At 50.3% G+C, this 22,107-nt stretch overlaps 1 protein-coding gene and 1 non-coding gene across 2 annotated transcripts; both read left to right on the forward strand.

Annotated features, from left to right (window-relative positions):
• The first annotated feature begins 5,444 nt into the window (after window positions 1-5,444).
• On the forward strand, window positions 5,445-5,562 carry LOC136519315 (U5 spliceosomal RNA). Its single transcript, XR_010774864.1, has one exon. It is a non-coding gene; the product is annotated as a U5 spliceosomal RNA (small nuclear RNA).
• Window positions 5,563-13,539: 7,977 nt separating this feature from the next.
• LOC136519131 (receptor kinase-like protein Xa21) lies at window positions 13,540-15,953 on the forward strand. Its single transcript, XM_066512782.1, has 2 exons — window positions 13,540-13,960; window positions 14,933-15,953. Exons 1-2 carry the CDS (start codon window positions 13,570-13,572, stop codon window positions 15,601-15,603), a joined length of 1,062 nt encoding a protein of 353 aa, XP_066368879.1. The 5' UTR covers window positions 13,540-13,569; the 3' UTR covers window positions 15,604-15,953.
• Window positions 15,954-22,107: the final 6,154 nt, after the last annotated feature.

A 22,107-nucleotide genomic window follows, 5' to 3' on the forward strand; every position in this document is an offset into this window, starting at 1 on the left:
CAATTGAACGGCCCTAGGACCTACTAGAGAAGCCCTCTAGTACTTTTAGAGTGCGTCTCTGGACCGCTAGCCGACCCTTATCGAACGGGGCACGGGCCTCCACTCGGACTTACCCGATAATAGCTCACTAGAGGTGTCACTGCTCGCGCCCACCGAGGGTAGATTGACATCCTCCACCCCTCCTTCCGAACAAAAAGGATGCGTGAGGGTCACACACAAAAAAAAGAGAGGGAAACTCTAGATCGCCCTCTTGCTCTACGCAGAGGCTCGGGGGCCCTTCCTGCAACCAAGCCGAAGACCCAGCGACCCGAACTCGCACTCATGGGCTCGGCAAACGCAATGAAACCCCTCGCACAATGTGAGAAAAGCCCCTGGAGGAATAAATCCACTCCTCCAGGGCCTCGGGGACTACACCCGGCGGGTGCGCTCGCACGCACCCACTGAGGCCTCGAGTACGAAACACCATCCCGCCAGGAGCTGCCACGAGCCGAGTCTCATCAAAACCTCAGGGAGAGCGCTCACACTCTCCCTGAGGCTCGGGGGCTACTGTCGGGTACCATAAAGAGGGGTCCCCTAAGCGAAAACCGAAAAAATTGCTTAGACCCTGTCAAAATCAAAGCCAAGAGACAACTATTGGCTAACCCCCGGCCTTGTCCGAGGCTACCGACTCTCCGCCTCGCTCGAGGCCTCGCACGAAAGGCCTCGGACGGCCTATCGATTCTCCGCCTCGCACGAAAGGCCTCGGACGGCCTACCGATTCTCCGCCTCGCTTGAGGTCTCGCACGAAAGGCCTAGGACGGCCTACCGATTCTCCGCCTCACTCGAGGCCTCGCACGAACAGCCTCGGATGGCCTACCGACTCTCTGCCTCGCTCGAGGCCCCGCGCGTAAGGCCTCGGACGGGGTGCCGATTCTCCGCATCGCTCGAGGCCGGCTCGGCGACAACCCCGTCGCCTCCGCCTCGACCGATCTCCCTGACAGAACGTCACGTCCAACCAAACGTGACCAACCACTCCCGCGATGTCAGCCGGACGATGGCTTGACACAACAGAGTGGCAGATGAGATGGGAAGTTGCATCAATACCAGGCCGTCTGGGACGGGACGGGGCAGGGGTTACCGGCCGCTATACTCGGTACTGTGCCCACGACTGACACCCGCACTGCACTATGCTACCTAACCCCTGCTCCAGGAACAACGCGATGTGGGGAGTCAAGTCCAGGTCACTATAGCCTCGGAATTAGTGTATAGGACCAACTGCTCCCTCCGGGCCTCGGTAATCCACTTTAGGGTGTCGATAGCCTCGGGATTCGCGCCCGCCGAGCCCCCCACGATGGCTCGGCCTTGGCACCAACTGAGCCTCGGCTCTTTACACTGCCAGCGCACAGCGACCGGCACGTCGTCCGCCATGCCCTGCGTCAAGCTATCACTGAAGCTCCCATGTCGCACAGGATCGGATGTGACCGGCGCGTTGCTCTAGCACATCCAGGACAGGACCACTCCATCGACCATGCTGCCACAGTAGCAAGCTACAGGGCTCGGACGCGCCACCTCCGCTTATAGGACGCTGCATAGCGAACACATGTATCACCCCTGTCCCCCCTTCAACTATAAAAGGGAGAGACCGAGGCCATTTCTAGAGGGACGCACAGGCACAGACAGACTCACTTACTCGCGCGCAAGCGACACTCTGTAACACGCACGCTTCCCCGCTGCCTGAGACCAACATCTCAAGCAATTCACACTACTCCACGCAGAGACCTGGGACTAGCTCCCTCTCTCGCCCTGCTTGTAACCCCCTACTACAAGCACTTCGGTGCAAGGAATACAAGATCGATCTCTCAGACTAGACGTAGGGCACCTATTGTCTGAACCAGTATAAACATTGTGTCTCTTTGCATCACCATCCAGGATTAGGGGCACGCAGTACACTTTCACTAGTTGGTTGAGGGCCCGCCGGTCCAAAACACCGACAGACATGCCATGGGATATGCGCACGCAATCCCTATCCTTTCCCTCGAAAAACTCACCGAACATTTTGCCTCCCTTGGAGGGCCACGACTTGTTGCGAATGAGAGGAATACAGATCAAAATACACCTCTACGGCCTGTCTGGGCCTAGGGGTTTGACGGTTGGCCCATCAACGGGTTTGACAGCCGCTCCTGGCACCCTTACGATAAGGGATGGAAAGGGATGAGCCCCGCAAGCGGCCAGTGCCCAGGAACACGAGCGCCATGGGTGTCTCAGTCCACGATCGAGTCTCAGCCAGGCTGATCCTAGCTAGATCCCCGCAAAACGGGATGCTAGGACCCCAATCAAAGTATCTAGCTAATGAACCTCCAAATCTCACGGCCATACCCACGAAGGGTCTGACCTCGGCAAGAAGGAATCACCGTTCCCAGGACATGCCATGGGTGACATAAGAAGGCCAAGACCCTCAGAGTCCTCCCTTTCGAAAAACCTCCGAAGGTATTCTACTCCTCCGTAGGCTCGGGGGTTACACCCACCAGGTGCACTCGCGCGCACCCACTGATAAGTCTAAAAAACCCCCAGGTGATTATACCCGAATCACCTAGGGGCTCGGGGGCTACTGTTAGAGACCAATACTAGGGTACCCTAAGAGGAGGAGCTAATAACCATCAACGTTGATTCATCTGAGCGGTCAAGAGTGTGACTACACCTCTTACTGGGCTCTGCCTCGTCTGACCACCGAGGCCATGGGCTTCGCCTTATCCGACCTCTGAGGGTCGGCTATGCCTCGTTGGACACTGAGGCCACGGGCTCCGTCTCGTCCGACCCCCGAGGGTTGGCACCACCTCAGTTAACTTCCAAGGGTTGGCTAACTACGGGCCAGAAAGTACTACTCGAGGTCAAACTTCTCGCATCGTGCAGAGAGCATTCACATCTCAGCATGACCCGTCCCCATGACATGTCATTACGGGGAACTCACATCGCCCACAGTGACGGATGTGTGGTCACTGTGCTACCAACTCCCTACCTGACCACCGTCCAACGTCAGTCGACCGGTGTCAGTTGACTGGCACTGCACCGCTAGCCCCCCACATGGCCCCTGTCAGGGGACTCTTTGACTATTCCGTCCGCTCGGATGGGATAGAAGACAAGAACAACGCATGACGCCCGCACGTATGTTATAGCGGCCAACAGGACCCGGTACGACACCGCTGCTACCATGATCTACAGGGTCAGCGGGACCCATGCGAAGAGGAGAACGACACACCTCCGGGAGCTTGTTTTCTTTTTCTCTTTCCCTCTTCCCTTCGGCTGTAACCCCTGCTTTCCCTTGGGCTATAAAAGGGAAAGCAGGGTGTCCCACTATGGGACATCGAACAAGTGCATCACACAGCATCGGTTCACCGCACCGTATCAGACACCGAGCAATCGAACCACAGAGACTTGGGAGCTACCTGCCTCTCTCGTGAGTTTGTAACTCCCTACTACAAACTCAGTGCTGGTAACACGAGCAGCCCAAAACTAAACATAGGGACATTCGGTCTGAACTAGTATAACATTTGTGTCTTCTCAGCACACCATCCGAACCAGACGCGTAATATATAAATTTACTCGTTGGTGTTTACTCAAAACACCGACAATGATCTAAAAAATTGTAGTTGAAAAGTTTTTTATTTAAAGTTGTTTAGTGTCCCAAATATGTGTTCTAAGTTTATGGATTCTGAAATAAGAAACTTAGAACACATATTTGAGATATTAAACGACTTCAAATAAAAAAAACTTTTCAACTATAAAATTGTAGATTATATTGATAAATATAACTTTCATATAGACCATGTCAACATCCGAGATTTTTTGTTAATTTTAAATTTTAAATTTCAAAATCTGTAAACTTACAATAGTATTTTGGGACCCTAAACAGTTTTAATTTAAAAACTTTTCAACTACAAAGTTGTAGGTCCTGTTGTGGGTTACAATTTTTTTTAATAAAGTTTGTCTTTATCCGAGCTCATTTGGACTTGGATGACACCCGAAGCCAAAGTTCATGGACCCAGAATTGATATTTTAAAAGTAGAGGGACCAAGTTGAAGGACTGCATGTGCATTTTTCTTTTTTTTTTCTTCCGTTGCGCTCGTTTGTAATAACCCCAAGTACTAAGGTTCTGTTCGCTTGTCTTATAATCAGTATTTTTCAGCTTGTTTTTTTAGCTGAACAGTGTTTTTCTCTCATAATAAACCCATTAAAACAGTGTTTCATTTTTTTTTCGCGAAACGAACGAGGCCTAAGAATGACAATGGATCTTAGCCCCCGTCTAGCTAGGTCTACTAGACTAGAGACACGTATTTGGTCGGGCACCCATATGGACCGCGGTCTGATGTGTCGCGTGTCGGCCATGCGATTGGCTGTAAGCGGCTGATGACCAAAGGAGCAGATTTTACCACGTCCATCACATGGGTGTCTCGGTTAAAGAAGAATCTCAGAACTTGTTCAGCAATACTGTAGTTCTTCAGCAAACCAAAGGTATACTCCGTACTCCAGATAAATATACTAGTAGATCGATGCAGCATATATATATATATATATATATATATATATATATATATATATATATATATATATATATATATATATATATATAATGACCATGTTCGTTTGGACTGGCTTGGATTATAAGTTATAGCTGAAAATACTGTTGATTGGTTTAATGTAAGAGAAAAATATTATTTATTGGTTGATAAGTCAAACCCAGCGAAGAGGCTGAATATACTTGTAAGCAAAACACAAACCGGGAGGCGGGCACGGACGTGTTTTGCGCTCCACGTACAGCACTAGTACTCCAAAGCGCCGCGACGGGCAGGGCCGCCACCGCCAGGCATCCGCCACGACGGTGTACGACTAGGGGCTTCCGGTCCACCGGTTCCGTAGGGCGCCACGGCACGGCGGGCATCCTATTGCGTGTGCTGTCGCGCTAACAGTACCAGTACCAGAGCAATGCAAATGGTCCTCCCGTCTATCTGCCGATGTCGTTTTTGGGACAAAGCAGGAGGGTGGAATCCGCATGCTCCCCCGGTTCCTGCAATATGGCGAAAGGGATCACTGCTTCTGAACATACCAGTATACGATACGGACCAGGACCAGCCATGGCAGGAGGATACTACTGTTGCTTATGAACAACACCACAGTCCACAGAGGCCAGATGCCAGACCCACCCACCAGCAATCCAGCATCATGTGTCAGTCACCAGACGTATCTAGTGGGCCACAGAAGGTAAGAAAGCGGCCCATGGTTTCCAAACGAATGAATGTGGCCGGCCTATTACTCTACCCAGTCTGAGCCGAATGGTAAGGTGTGGAGTCGTTCGTTGCGCTGCTGCTACTGCTGCTGCGAGGAGATAGCACCACATCGGTAGCGTAAAGACGAGGCGGAGCACAGGCTGGCTACATAACAAGGGACAGGTGCACCGACTCTAGGCGCGCAGCTGCGTGGTGAGTACAAAGCGAATTATTCTTTCGCCTTTTACTAAAGAATACCGTGTGCACTTCACAATAAGCAGAATACACTAATTTTTGGAGGGTGCCATCTTTATAAGGAGGTGCCCAACAAATTAAATGTAAAATAAAATATTTATATTATTAAATTAATAAATATGTTTAGTAAATTCAAAATTGTCTCTTTAAATATGTTAATAAATTCAAAGTTTTGCATTAAATATGTTTAATAAATTCATAAATTTCACATTTTATCTTTAAGTTTAATATTTTTTTGAGGTGAATAGCTAATTAAATTAAATGCATATGTACCATTGTCAATAATTTCTAATATATCTCAACATATTCTTTTGTTCACATTATTTCCTTTGATTTATTTTTCTCTCTCTATAGTTTCTCCATAAGCAATACCTACTAAAGCAACAGCTCACAGGTTAACAAAGACTGAAAACTATTATTTCAGAAATGCAAAAGCACCCTCACAGGTTAATACGGACTGAAAACAATTATTTCAGAAATGCTAAAGGCCAACTCACAAATTAACAGGAAGGACTGAACACTATTTCAGAAACGCAAAAGCTTATTGAACTAAAAACACTGAACATTAGTCTAGCACTCTAGTTCATATATCGGACTGCAATACTGGACTCTGTTCGCTAAATAATGTTTTGGCTTTTCAGCGAAGTGAACGGGGCTGGCATATGTACTGTACGTTGCATTCTCTTGCTGTGTACGTTCGTTGCTCCTTGCTTCTTTTGTGTCTCGTCAGGTTTGTCTCGCTTCTCTGTTCCCACTCTTTAGCCGTATGTATCGTGTGTCCATTCTCTACAGTCGTGTCGTGTTTGGATTCAGTCAGTTTCTCCAGGGTTCCTAAAATGGGGGGATGAGAAATTTTACAATAGGGACCAATTAACGGGCTCCTGTGATTATTATTTGTGCTTTGTGGGAACTGTAAATGCACGGTACAATGCAAAGAGCGATTACGACGCTGGAACTGCTAACACGACCGGGCACGGACGTGTTTGGCCGGCGCTCCACGTACACTCGATCGTACAGGGCACGTGTATTAGGGACAGAATCTCTTGATTATAAGAATATAAAACCCGTAGTAATCAAGTTGTAGAATTAAGGCTGGGAAGGGCTACCTCCGGTGCGGACTCGACGCCGGAGCAATATTATAGTAGAGCTAGCAGCCGCGCGGAGACGGAGCGGACCAGGCTCGGGGCGTCGCCGGCTGTTGCTGCGACGGGAGACCTGGCTCGGTCGCCCGGCTGAAGAATCTGCGAGGCGAACCCGCGCCAGGGGGAAGGGTAACGGCGGGCGAGGAGTTCGCCGCCGGGAACACACCGCGCTGGGGTAAGCGCCGAGACGACGCGAAGGAAAAGGGCTGCAGAAGCGGGCCTGGGCCTTGGGTTAGGATTATTGGGCCAGGCTCTAGTTGGGCTGTTAAATATTCTGTATAGCTTTTTTCTTTTTCTTTGGCTAATCTGATAAAACTTCAACTTTCGTCCAGGGCATTTCTTTGTCTAAAATCATTTGAAAATTTCAAAGATTTTCAAAATTTTGGATGGTAGCATCAACCAGCACAGAAACTTACTTTTAGTGTCGATTGATGCTACAAACCGGCAATTATGCCCTGGGAGATCGACTTTAGTACATTTTTTGGCTTCTATCGGTCCATGGCACTAAAAGAGGGTATCATTGTCGGTCACCAACCGTGCAATAGACTTCTCTAGCTTTTAAACCTTTGCAGCCTAGGCTGTCGAGGGTAGTGTTGCTCGCGCACGTAAACTAGTTGTTTTACTATCTCCTCTTATTATTATTAATGAAAAGCTGGGTGACTGGATCTTAAAAAAATATTGTCGGCTCTAAAGCAACAAACGTTGATGGAAGGGTAAGAAATGGTCGTTCTGTAGTGTCAATCACGAATCACGATAGCTCACCAAATGTGTTTTCATGAGGGTTTATGTACATATAGCCTATAGGACAAGTATATTTCAAATTTCATAACATATAGATCTAATTATGCTCATTTGACATTGCAATTACTATTGTTCTTTTTTTATAAACTTGGTCTAATTTAGAATAACAAAACTTAAGACAAACTCAAATACCCTGTACTAATCAGGAAGAAAGTACTGAGTGTACGAACTAGCTATTCGCTTATTTTACTCTCATTTGTGGTTACTTTATCTCTTTCTATATCTTTCGACCATTTGGCAGTGTGTGTTCATGTTGTGCGTTTCATTTATATGCGTTTCAAAAGCATGTATGATAATGTGTGTTCACAAAAAAAAAATGTTAATGTGCATATTATGAGTGTTTCTGGCAGCATCAACGTGAATACGGAACTCGAAGGCGATGGACTGCATCTACGCCGGGGTCTATCTATGCAGATTGGCACAAGGCCATGTGTCGATGGGCACGACAGGCAAAGGAGTCTAGAATCCTACACACACGTACGGTCGCCAAAGAGAAGTGCCACAGCAATAGTGTGTTTTTATGATCCTAAATTCCCAATCAATAGAGAATGGCCAACAATAGTTCACTATACACAGAAGAGAAAGTTGGACGAAGAAAGGCTTCCCTCTTAGGGCCTTTACGTACAACCTTCACCGATGAGCTGACCAAGATAGTAGAGATAGGGCAATCTACTTGTAGATCGAGAGAAGCACTATGCCCATTTTAATCGGTGCTCTCTATGCCTATTAGCTTGCAGCTGCAGTAGTGACTTTCACTCTTTCAGCAGATTGATCCCCTAGTATCCAACATGTACACTGAAGGTATTATATATGGGGTAATTTCTTTATTCATTTTTCTCCGGATGATGGGATCTTGTTACATAGTAACAGCTAGTGATATATATATATATATATATATATATATATATATATATATATATATATATATATATTTATTGTCTTTACTTGTCTGTTGTTTATTTAATATAACTACTTGTGTGTTGCAATCATAGTGGTTGGATTATTCTCGGATATGCTTCATATAGTGCACACGATAGAAAGTGGGTTGGTTCGCTGCCTTTATGAAAGAAGTGCGGGTGAGCGCTATCTATACTTGGTCATGCAGCTTGAGGCACGACGGCACGGCACGAAGCCCGTTTTTTTAGCTCGACACGAGCACGGCCCGGCACGGAGGCTAGCGGGCCCGGGCTGGCCCGGCCCGGAGTAGCAGGCCGTGCCTGGGCCTTACCCTAGGCACGTGGGCCGGCACAGCACGGCCTGCTACAGTCGAGCCGGCCCGCTAGCGGCCCGCCTGCGGCCTCCCAGGCCTCCCCGGCTCCCCCTCCCCTCCCCGCTCCCCTAACCCTATCTCATTTCCCCAATTCCCCGGTCGTCGACGCCGTCCCCCTTTCCCCTTTTCCCTAGCCACGAGCAGCATCAGCCATCGGCGTCGCCTCCCCCTCTCCTCTCCCAGGCGTCTATACCCTCTCCCTCTCTACGGCGCGCTCGGCACCGCGCGGCCGCGCCTCGCCCTTCTCCGCTCCGCTCCGCGCCCTCGCGACCTCCCTCCTCCATCTCTCTAGACAGTGGTGGCAGCGGCGCCGCCCTCCCCCACCCTTTTCCTCCCCTCTCCCTCAGATCCGGCGAGCAGCCAGCGACGGTGGCACCCTCTTCCTCGGATCCAGCGAGCAAGCGACAGTGGCGCCCTCCCCCACCCTCTTCCTCCCCTCTCCCTCAGATCCGGCGAGCCAGCGACGGTGGCGCCCTCCCCCACCCTCTTCCTTCCCTCTCCCTCAGATCCGGCGAGCCAGCGACGGTGGCGCCCTCCCCCACCCTCTCCTCCCCTCTCCCTCAGATCCGGCGAGCCAGCGACGGTGGCGCCCTCCCCCACCCTCTTCCTTCCCTCTCCCTCAGATCCGGCGAGCCAGCGACGGTGGCCCCCTCCCCCACCCTCTCCCTCAGATCCGGCGAGCCCAAGGCGGCCCAGGCGGTGGCATCTGCTGTGGGCGCGCTCACCGGTGGCGGATCTAGGGTTCAAGCGTGCGCAGCCGTCTTCCGCCCGCGCGCGGCATCCCCGCGCGGCCCCACCTCCAGGGCGAGCGCGTCGGCGGCGGCCGCCGCCTCCCGTGGCGCCCTGCCTCCTGCTCTCCCCTTCCCTCTCTCGTGGGCCTCGGGCTGGCACGGCCTGTGAAAATGGCCGTGCCTCGTGGGCCGGCCCGGCACGGAAATCGGCCCATAGGGCCGTGCCTGGGCCAGAGTCCAGGCCCGTGGCCCGGGGAGGCACGGCCCGGGAGGCACGGTGTGCCGTGCCGGCCCGTTGGCTATCGGGCCGTGCTGGCACGGGCCCGTGCCGTGCCGTGCCGGGCCGGCCTGTTGGCCATATATAGCGCTACCCCATCCCCACCCCTTCAGTTGTATCACTTCAATTGTTTTGTAGTTTAGCCGGCTGCGTTGGCTCTAATATTTTAGCGTAGCTCTTAATTCCTATTCACTTTGGTGATTACCTCACAGGCTCAAACCGAGAGAACTTGAGATTTCCCTGTTGCTCAATCAGTATTAACACATCTGTCCTACTTCTCCCAAACTTCAACGCCTGAAGCTGTCACGGTGCCTCTGCCCTAAAAGACTTGATGATAAAAATTTATTATTAGGATAGATCACCAAATAATCCCATAAGGTTTTGTGTAAGTACATATATAGGACAATCTTGCCGGCCCTGTTGTCCCTTTCAAGAATCAAGAGCATTATGCAAAAGTAGCCAGCAACATGTCTTCGCTTGTATGAACACATCCACCGAAAAAGCATATTACATGGGGCTGGCAAACTGGTCAAATGATCGACTAGGATGTTGAAAAATATATATGACAGGATGCTCCCCTTATTGTCCAAGGCCTAAAGTGCACTAGAGCAAAAAAGAAAAAAGAAAAACAGTGGTGGAAATTAGATGCAAAAGATCCTCCGCTTCTCCTATATTTTATTCCTCTCCTCTCTTCTTGCCAAAAATTTTGGGAGGAGAGGAGGGAGGGGGGCAGGGTGGTAGATTTGCTCCTGGCAAAAAAGAATTTGCTAGTTAGTGGATCAAGGACTCATTTGTTTTTCAGCTAAGGATTGCAGATTGTATCTTCTATAATCGAAAGCTTAAACAAATGAGTAATTCTGCACCTACGGATTGTAACAATCCACATGCAAAAAATCGTGTTTTTTCCCCGAAAGCGTGCATTGGTACGTGTTTCATTAAGGAGGATTAAGATTCATACAACGTCCGGGATCGCAACACCGTGAGATAACGTTAGTTACCGGGTTAGACACAAACACAAGGCACCGACAGGGGCGGATCCAAAGGGGGGGGGGGGGGGGGGCCCAAGCCCCCCCTACCCATGCCGGAACAGTGGAACCCCTGTGGAGCCCCCATGAATTTTTAGGCAAAGTTCTATAGTGTAGGGGGCTGAGACTTAAGATCGAACAACAGTGTTGTTCAGCCCCCGAAATATTTCCTGGATCCGCCGCTGGGCACCGGCTAACGGTGGATTACACGGAGGTGTATTAACTAAGGGATTAATTTTGCGACTGAAAGAGATAGCCAGCGCGCGTGCCAAAAATTGTTGAAATTCAACAATAATACGTCTTTTTCCAACTTGTAGATCGTTAGCTGTTACGGTCTGCACGTTGCTTTCCACAATCTATTAGGTAAAACAAATAAGTCATGGTACTATGATGGTGCGATTTGGACACAAACCTACCCCACCCTTACTGATCTACTAGTTCTATAGTGGACTACGTGACCGACTTGTTGTATGTATGCATAGTCACTTGTGTGGTGTCCTCTACGTACTACTCTGTATTTAAATGCAGAGGGAGTACAACCTAGCGAAGTGAGGAAACAACCATTTTCTGCAATGAATTGCTGCTACTCTTTTTCTTGCTCATGCCCCAGCAAGAACGTACGGAGTGTCGGATCGCATCTTTTGGATTCTGCAGGATGGAATTTTGGCCAACAACGGGACATCAAATTAAATTTTCTTTTGTGTGTGAGTTTATAGTACCTTTTTGGTCTTTTGTTAGCTTTAAACCAAAACTAACCGTTGGGTTGCTGGGACTTTTTGTGAACTTTTCCACGGAGAGAGTTTAGCCCTGTCACATTAAATCTTTAGATATTAATTAGGAGGACTAAACATGAGCTAATTATAGAACTAATTGCACATGAGTAGACTAAGTAGCGAGACGAATCTATTAAGTCTAATTAGTCCATGATTTAACATTGTGGTGCTACAGTAAATATTTGCTAATAATGAATTAATTAGGCTTAATAGATTCGTCTCGCTACTTAGTCTACTCCTGTACAATTAGTTCTATAATTAGCTCATATTTAGTCCTTCTAATTAGCATCCGAATGTCCGATGGGACACGGACTAAACTTTAGCCGTTGGATTGAACACCAGTGCTCCTGCCCCTGTTTCGTCAAATCAAACAGGACAGGGCAGACCTAGTGCCGGAGGCTCCACGTGAGTGGGTCTGGGAAAAGGAAAAACCGAGGTAAGACTTTCCTCCGCAAAATCTGCGGAGAGATTACTTCGAACCCGTGACCTGGTGACTCAATGAGATAGCTCTCGCCACTGCACCAGGCCTGTTTCGTCAAATCAAACAGAAAGAAGAAAAAAAGAACCAACCATTAGGTGCGAGAAAACAACTGCATCACATCACCATCTTCTATTTTCCTTGCACTGTCAAAAGCAAGTTGAATTGGCTCTTATAACAAACAGCTGAGTTCACATTGGCACATCGGTCTACTACTTATGCCGAACTTGTGAGTTCTTGTTTTATGGTGACACTTCAGTTGATACAAGAGAATATATCGCCGATTCCTTGACACACATGCACGGTTTCACAGCATACATTCACAATCATGATAAACAACAGTTTGCAGTGGCTTTTTGTTACATTATATATCAATTTTGAAGGGGAATAGATATATGTATTGATCATATACTACGAAAAATTATGCATAAAGTGCAACTGGCTGTTTAAATTGACTGAAAGTGGTAGTATCCTTTGTTTCCTCAAGATGACAGTGACATACGGAGTACTAATTGATGACCACCCGCCTGTGTTTAGAAAGCTACTTACTTTGTTGATCGATTGAGTGGTTGGTTGATAATGACAGACTTGCATCAAAACAAAGGAGAATGCTTCACCTTCACGTATGAATGTTGGAGCAGCGTGCGACTAAGTGATGCTGCTAACTCTCCTTGATTCACACAGAGCAGTCATATGTATAGCAGCGTCCAAAACCAAACATAGACTAGTTTTTCCTAACAAACGTGTATTAATTGATGAACTGAAAATGATCTTTGGCGACTAAACTGCTGCTCCATTTCTGACTTCTGAACATCTTCATAAGACATTGACCAACTTGCCGCAAACGCAAAGAAGAGGAGCACAGTTGTTCACTCACCAGATCAGAACCAAGATAAAAAAAAATCCTGTGGCAACATGTTGTACCGGCCTAGATCAGTGCATACCTAATTTTGATGCTATCTTAGGTTTCTTTTGCCAAAAGATGCTATCTAATGCTTTGCACTTTCAAAAAAAAAGTGTTAATGCTTATGAAATAACAAAGAAACATAATATTTTGAGGAGATAATGTGAAAACAACAAAATAAAAATTCTAACTGGAATAATACTAAGCAACCTTCGGTTGTAAATTTCAGTAATATCCGGCTTTTACATATAGTTGATCAGAACAACAGCCTTCACAGGCATAACCCCCCTGGCACTAATGGGTGCAGTCTCTTTCCCTTCTAGTATTCCTCTGCTTTGAGCAATGCTGGGCACATACATGATACTAAAATCTGTTTTAAGATTAGATATTGTTTCCAATGTGAAAGTGGGTGACGACACCTGGAGAATTCCTCCACCGTCTTGATTATAAGAATAGCAGAAGAGAAAATACGTCCCCGCCCGACAGTGAAGCGGCAACTGGGAATCTACTTGCTGCAACTTTCTTCTGTTTGTGTCTTTTGAGCTTTGTTTTGCTGTATCTGTTGAACTGTCTGCTGCCTCCAACCATATAAGTAGCCTGATCCTGGCTGGTTGCTTTGCACTAAAACAAGCACAAACGACCAGCTAAGCTCTCCCCAATCAACGCAGCAATAATGGTGCTGTTCCTTGAGCATCTCTTGCTGGCCTTTGTCTCTCTAGCTTGCTGTACCACAAGCATGACACAGACCTCACTCGTCCTCGCAGCTCATGCGGCATCCACCTCCAATTTCTCCGATCACCTGGCTCTCATGGCATTCAAGTCACAAGTGACGAGTGACCCATCGAGAGCGCTGGCGACGTGGAGCAACCAGTCTGTGCCGATGTGCCAGTGGCAGGGCGTGTCTTGTGGCTTGAAGGGAAGCCGCCATGGCCGTGTGGTGGCGTTGGACCTCGGCGAGCTCAACCTTGTTGGCACCGTCACTCCTGCGTTGGGAAACCTCACGTACCTGAGGCTGCTCAACCTTTCGTCGAATCACTTCCATGGGATCCTGCCACCAGAGCTCGGTAATCTCCATGACCTTGAGGATCTGCAGCTTAGCTACAACTCCATTGAAGGGCAGATTCCACCATCACTCTCCAACTGCAGCTACCTTGTCGATATTTCAATCAACGATAACAAGTTGCAGGGTGTGATACCAGGAGAGTTCAGCTCACTGCATAATCTCCAAATACTCCATCTTGAGTCTAATGCACTTACAGGAACCATACCTTCCAGTATAGGTAACCTTGTGAATCTCAAATACCTCGGCCTAACATTCAACAATTTGACTGGGGAAATCCCAGTAGAGATAGGCAGTCTTGTCAGTCTCGTCGAGTTAGATCTAGGTTACAATCTGTTTTATGGAAGTATCCCTGCATCACTTGGAAACCTCTCAGCATTGACCGTTCTTACTATTCCCAACACTAACCTAGAACACATCCCACCACTCCAAGGCTTATCATCTCTCCAAATACTTGAGTTGGCAAACAACAAGCTCACGGGAAACATCCCTTCTTGGTTAGGAAACCTCTCTTCACTAGTTTACTTAAGTCTCAAGTATAACAGTCTAGTGGGTCAAATCCCAGAATCATTAGGAAACCTTGAGTTGCTTCAGATCCTTTCTCTCTCAGTGAACAATCTTTCAGGTTCCGTACCACAGTCAATTGGAAACCTCCATGACCTCACCGAACTATATCTATCCAAAAATGCACTAGAAGGATCATTGCCTCATTCGATGTTCAATCTCTCTTCTCTTGAACTTCTGCTATTGGATTTCAACAGTTTCACTGGGGATTTTCCACCTGATATGGGCAGCAAGCTATCAAAACTAAAATTACTATTTGCATCAATCAATCAATTTCACAGTTCGCTCCCGTCATCCATATGCAATGCCTCCATGCTTCAAGTCATTGAAATAGTAACCACCTTCATGTCGGGCACAATTCCCCAGTGCTCGGGAACTCACCAAAAGAACCTCTCTGTGGTGTTCCTTGCAGATAGTTACTTTGAGGCAAGAAATGATGCTGATTGGGGCTTCCTGACAGGTCTCACCAATTCTAGCAATATGAGGAAATTAGCTTTGAGTTCCAACAAACTCGAAGGTGTGCTGCCAAATTCAATTGGTAATCTTTCAACACAAATGAAGTTTCTTACCATAAAAGACAACAAGATAACTGGACCAATACCAGAAGGAATAGGGAACCTAATCAACCTAAATGAACTTGATATGGGTAACAACATGCTAGTATCCGCTATTCCAGTATCTCTCAGCAAACTCAAGAAGTTGAATAGGTTATCTTTATCAAATAATGCATTGTCAGGACCCATCCCTGTATCTCTGGGCAATCTTACAGAACTTATTACCCTTATCCTCGGTACTAATGCGATAAGTGGAGCTATACCTTCCAGTCTCAGCAACTGTCCTTTAGAGGTTTTAGATCTTTCTCACAACAATCTTTCCGGTCCGATACCCAAAGAACTATTTTTCATATCAACACTGTCGAAATCCATGAATCTCGCACATAATTCCTTATCAGGTCCTTTCCCATCAGAAGTTGGAAATCTCAAAAATCTCAACGAAATCGATTTATCTAATAATATGATTTCTGGTGAAATTCCAACCTCCATTGGTGAGTGTCAAAGCTTGGAAAACCTAAGAGGCTACTAACAGAGACAGAAAACAAAGAAGCAAGCATCTCTTACTCTGGCAGTATTAGCAATATGAGAATTCCTTGCATTGCCTCCATTCTGCAAGTTGGAATTTTCTGTTCACATGAGACACCAGCAGATCGCCCACCCATCGGAGATGCTCTTAAAGAGTTGCAAGCAATTAGAGACAAGTTTCACAAGCTCCTCCCCAGCTCTCTGGTAAAGGAGCACCATAAAAAATCAACTGACACGTCCCAAGAATTTTCTAGTGCATGACGTCCTGATGCCTTACTGTCTGCTACATCCAGGCTGAGACTTGTGTAGGTTCTTGCTATTCAGGCTAGTGTTTCACAAAATGCTTCATCTTGTTCCAGAATAAAGTTTTCTAGTTGTTCTGGCAAAATGGATTGTTGGATGTCAGCCACCGCTACCACATTTCATGTAGATGTGTTGGAGCTTGGGTTACTGCGAAGGTGGTACGAGTGCGAGGTGGTGGCGCCGTGCTCGGCGCCGGCAGCTAGGGCAGGGAAAACGAGAGAACGCGAGAGCACTAGCGCCAGGGAGCGAGAGAGAGAGAGAGATTAACTCTAATCTCTGGCTAATCTTTTCATTAAACAAACGTTTAGACCTTATAGGCAAATCCAAACACACTGCTAACAAACTACTCAAAACACTCAAGTGATCTAACAAACCAAAGGATAGCTAACACCCCAACTAACGATCCTCAGCGTGGTGATCGCGCCCAACGCGCCTTCGCCAGCCGCGCGCTGATCCCTTAGCCACGGCTGCGCTTCCTTCTCTAATAGGTGTGGCCCACCATAACATCTCTCCCCCCCGGGAAACAACTCGTCCTCGAGCTGTAAGGAGGGGTGCATGGCGCGAAAGGCGTCAACCGGCTCCCAAGTGGCCTCGGACGCCGGCATGTTCGCCCACTGGACCAAGACGTGCCAGGCGCCACGACGCAGACTGGCGCGCAGGACGCGCTCCGGCTACTGGAGGGAACGCCTGTGTTGAAGAGGTGTAAGCGCCGAAGCGCTGGTACAGACATCGGAGGAGTGCCCCGTAATGGCTTCAGCACGCCCACATGGAGCACATCGTGAATGCGGGCGCCATCAGGCAGCTGGAGGCGATAGGCCACCGTGCCCACGCGGTCCAGCACCTGATACGACCCAGCGTACTTGGGGCCGAGCTTCCCACGAGCGCCGGCCACCAGGGACTGAGCTGGACGATGAAGCAGCCGTAGCCACACCTAGTCCCCAACAGCGAACTCCAGAGCCCGATGATGCGCGTCGTAGTGCCGGCCAGCGTACTCCTGCGCCTGAAGCAGACGGACGCGTACCTCCGTGACAAACTGGTCGCGGTTGGCCAGCATGGCATCGATGGTGTCGGTGTGGGCGCTACCCGTCTCATAAGGCAGCAGGGCCGGAGGTGATCGACTGTAGGCCACTGTGAACGGCATCGTGCGAAGCGCGGAGTGGAACGAAGTGTTATAGCAATACTCCGCCCAAGGGAGCCAGTCGAGCCAGTCACGTGGGCGATCACCGGTGATGCAGCGGAGGTACATGGCTATCGTCTTGTTCACCGCCTCGGACTGACCGTCGATTTGAGGATGGAACGCCGTGCTCATACGAAGCTGGACACCGGCTAGCCGGAAGAGATTGCGCCAGACGTGCCCAGTGAACACGGGGTCGCGGTCGCTGACGATCGAGGCGGGGAAGCCGTGCAAGCGGACGATGTCGTGGAAGAAGGCGCGTGCAACGGGTGACGCCGTGTACGGGTGGCCTAGCAGAATGAAATGGGCGTACTTCGAGAACTTGTCAACCACCGTGAGTATGACGCTCTTGCCGTGTACCTTGGGAAGAGCCTCGACGAAGTCCATGGATATATCAAACTAGACGCGGGAGGGCACCGACAGTGGCTGAAGGAGACCGACGCGGTGTAAAGCCTCGGTCTTGTTCCGCTGGCAGGTGGCACAAGAGCAGACATAGTCGCGGACGATGCGCCGGTCGTGCTCGAGGAAGAAATCAGCGCGTAGTCGTTGGAGCGTCTTCTGGACCCCCTCATGACCCACCATGTGGGCAAGATGGAGGATGTCAGGGAGGATCGCCGATGTGCTCGGAACAAACACACGCCCGTCGTGGAGGATGAGGCCATCGTTGACACGCCAAGAGTCACCATGGTCACCAGCGGCGACGGCATCACGGCGCGCCCACAGGTCGTCGAAGGTAGCAATCTCCTGACGCGGCTCATCGAAGAGCTTGAAGGATGGTCTCTCTGATCAAAAGTGATCGGGGAGTCCGACCAGCTAAGGAAAGAGGGGACGGCCGACTCGGCGGCACATGCCTCTCTGTAGCGTACCTTGTGCTGGCGCTTGGAGTGGATGGCGTCGGATCCCCCAAAGATCATGAGGCATTCCTCGGGGTCGAGGAAGCCGTCATCATCCTTGCCCGCCGTGCCTCCTTTCTTGGCCACCTCCTCCTTGCCCTTCACTTCCTTCGGCTTGCCGGCCTGTCGCAGAAAGCGCTTGAGAAGCTCGCAGTCCTTGTAGAGGTGCTTGACGGGGTAGGCGTGGTTGGTGCATGGACTCTCCATGAGCTTGTCAAAGTGGTCGAGCTGGCCCTGCTTGCCCGCACGATCGGCTGCGGTGACCAAAGCTAGGTTGGTCGGTCGGCGCTGATCCTTCTTGTTCTTCTTGCCCTTTTGCGTGGAGGGGCCCTCGCCTTGGTCCTCGCGCTTGGCCTTGCCCCTGTCCCAATCGCCGCTGAAGACCGCCCCGATCGCCGCCTCGCCGGAGGCGTGGTTCGTGGCAATGTCGAGCAGGTCGTGGGTGGTACGGGGCTTCAGACAGCCGAGCTTGTGGATCAAGGACTCACAGGTTGTCCCAGAGAGGAACGCGCTGATGACGTCCGCATCGACGACATTAGGAAGGGAGTTGCACCGCTTTGAGAACCTATGGATGTAATCCCGTAGGGACTCGTTAGGCTCCTGCTGGCAGCTCTTGAGGTCCCAGGAATTCTCAGGACGGACATATGTCCCCTGAAAATTTCAAACGAAGACCCTCTTGAGATCCGCCCAGTCGCGGATGCTGTTGGGCGGGAGGAATTCGAGCCATGCTCGAACATGCTCCCCCACGCAGATGGGGAGATACCGAATGATGAAGTGGTCATCATCCACTCCTCCGGCTCGGCAGGCGAGCCGGAAGTCTTCGAGCCATATACCGGGGTTCATTTCCCCGGTGTATCTGGCGATGTTGGTGGGTGGTCGGAAGCGCTGTGGGAACGGCGCTCTCTGGATGCGACGACCAAAGGCCTGTGGCCCCGGGCCATCTGGGCTAGGGCTCCGATCGTTTGGTCGGCCACCATGCCTGGGATGCGTGTCCCCGCACTCCTCGATGGTCAGGCCGGGGCCCGTGCCGCCTGCTCTCGCCGCCACTTGATGGACGTCATCATCGTGCCGGGCATGGCGTCGATTGTTGATGACGCTGTGAGCGTCACGGTTCGGCCCGAGCCGTTCGCGCATAGGTGGTCGGTGTGGAGCGGGCGCCGGGTCAGGCCGTGGTGCAGCCGCGGCCTCCTGCCCCACGCCCAGCAACTGTCGTGGTGAGTGGATGGAGCGATTCGACTGGTGTGGCCCCATTCCCCCGGTGGGGCAAAAGGCCGCGAGCCGGTATCGCGACGCGGAGCTCTTCGCCTGTTGAACGGCGGCGGTTTCCACCAGCGTCCGGAGGTTCCGGTGGATTGCCTGTTCCTGGGGGTCGGCAGGCTCAGGAAGGCCGCGTAGAAGCATCACCGCAGCAGCGATATTCTGGCCAGCCCGAGCAAATTGTGGGGGATCGTTCCCTCCGTCCAGGATGTTACGCTGGACCTGGCGGGCGCGACCCCGAACGCCGCTCACCGAGTTACACGCACGTGGCGCAGTGTGCTGTGCCCAGCGCGGCAGCGTAGGTGGCGGCTGACTCTGCCGCCATTGTCGTAACTCCTCGCCGTGCTCCTGCGCACGCGTGAGGGCCTTCGCACGAGGGTCCGAAGGAGTGTGAGTCCGCTACCACCGGTGGCTGTCACGGGGCGTCCGCCATAGCGCACTCCCGGGACAGAGGGTGGCCAGATGCCACGACGTCGCCGATGCTGGAGCCATCGCTTTCGACCTCGTCATCTACGAGGTCACGAAAGGAGGCGAGAGCGTAGCCCGCCATCCCCATGAATTCGGATGTGAGAGGGGGCGGCGTCAGCATCCTTCGGAGCCCCCTCATGTACGCGTCCTCGGGGGACGCGAAGCCGTAGGGGAACCGGTCGCACGGCGGTCGCAGTGGGGACAACGGGGTCCCTCCGGAGAGTCAGCGGAAGGTGTTAAATAATGAGTAAAGAACAACATATACGTTACTCACCGTGGAGTTTGAGCCCAGCATGGGCTCGAGGTGCAACGTGAGGGTTTCGATGTTGAGGTCGTCGGGTGGCCCGAGGCCGATGGAGGGCGCTCCTCCTCCAGTGGACGCCGGGACAAGCGCCTCCTCGCGGAGGCGGAGTATGCCGAGCCGGTCAGCGACGAAATCCAGACTCCCGAAGAGGAAGGTCTGGAGTGGCACGAAGACGGGAGGAACCCACATCCCAACAGGTGGGAGCGTGGGGAACTCTAGCGAGCCGAAGTGAATCGTATCGCTCGAGCCCGCCATGACGAAGATGGTGGAAAGGTGGGCCATCCGATGACCAAAAGCGTGAACGCACGGCGTGCTCCCCACAGACGACGCCAACCGTCGGTGCGAAAAGTGACCAACAAGTAAATATTTGTAGTTTTGCCATGCGTTGTGATCGGATATGGCCTAACACTCAATGACACAGGATTGACACTGGTTCAGGCAACGTGCCCTACGTCTAGTTTCAGTCGGTCGGTGACATTTTTCCTGAGCCCAGGTGCTCGAAGTTTGCAGTGGAGTTACAAACGAGTAGGAATAAAAATGGGGTGTTAAAGGCCCGGTTGGACTCTGAACCGAAGGGCCGAGAGTGACGGGGGCTCTAACGTGCGCTAAGTATTAAAGCGTATGCTCTGTGTAGCTTTAGAGTTCTAGAGCTGTTGAGTTATTCGAGTTCTCAGGTCCTCGAGTGCTCGAATCGTCTATCTTCTCTTTTTTTAGAGAGCCAGAGAGCCAGAGAGTTTTTTAGAGAGAGCTCATCTCCTTTTATAGTCGAAGGGGATGGCTTTACAAGTCAGAGAAAGAGAGAGAATGTATACGTGTGCTACCTAGTCTTGTTGCCCACGTTGTCGGGTACGAGACGGTCGTCGGCGCCCACAATACTGTTTATGTCCAGATGCATGTGGCAGGCTCTACCGTGTTCACCTGGTATGGCAAACGTTGGCGCCTACAATACTTTTTATGTTCTGACACACCTAGAAGGTTGCATAGTGCTCATCTAGCATGGCCTGGTAGCACCGTCCTGCAGGTGCGCAGAGTATGATAGAGTACGGTCCTCGGTATTGCGGTTTGACTTGAGCGCCTTACCTTATCTGCTCCACCTGATCCCTAGGCCCTCACCGAGCAGGCGTCCCCGGTCGGTCGTTCCCAGTCGGCCCCGACTGTGTTGGTCGGAGAAGAGCCGTGAGCAGCGGTCCGACGTATCCCCGGTCGGAAAAGGAGGTTGATGTCGGACTGTGTCCTCACCTTAGCCAGGCCTTCCGGTCGGGGACCGGATCATTCTCCCGGCCTGTCATTATGTATCTGGGACGGCCCGGGAGGCGCGCGTTGTCGCTACGCCGTCTGCTGGGCCGAGTTTTTGCAGAGAAGCGGGTCCATTGGGGACCCCGGGTTTATGAACCCGATAAAATGAATTTGCCACCCCTAACTGTTACTAAGTACTAATAAAGATGTTTAAAACATACTATATTCCATGCTCACTAATTTAAGGAAAGTTTATAGGTTCTAAAAAATCAAACGTACCTTGCGGACCAAAATGTATAAATAGGTTAAACTCCACGGATATGGACATCTTTGGCAGATACATCTCTAGCTGATGGCTTATATTATTCTTCTCTCAAACTTCATGGCCAAAACCTAGACTGAGGGGAGACATGTCAGTCATAGGAATAGAATGGAATGCATTGTGAATACTGTTAGTAGGAAATACAAAAATATTCATTTCACAAAATAATCTCTCTCATCTTATTCCACTCACATGTTTTCTTCAAGATGAAGCGACGCTGCTTTGATGGGTTGCTTGCATGCACACTGCATCCTCCTCCTGCATGCATGTTCACACTGAATCTTTGTGCCCAGTCACAGGCTGATCCTATCCTTAAGGAGTGAAAGGAGCCTCCTGCTTATCGTGTCCTTTGTCATAAGCTAGCATGGTGGACTATTCCACAGCAGGTTAACATACATCTACAAATACTCTGTATACCTATCGAGTGTCTGATGGCAATGGAAATAACTTTGCAGCCATTCCTTATGTTATCCAAAAAGACCACACAGTTCTTCATTGTTCCCTCTATTCTCTTCATGTTCCTTCCTGCACAAGAAGATTGGCAGTTATTC

This window comes from Miscanthus floridulus, chromosome 17 (genome assembly GCF_019320115.1).
Source record: "Miscanthus floridulus cultivar M001 chromosome 17, ASM1932011v1, whole genome shotgun sequence".
Lineage (NCBI taxonomy): Eukaryota > Viridiplantae > Streptophyta > Magnoliopsida > Poales > Poaceae > Miscanthus > Miscanthus floridulus.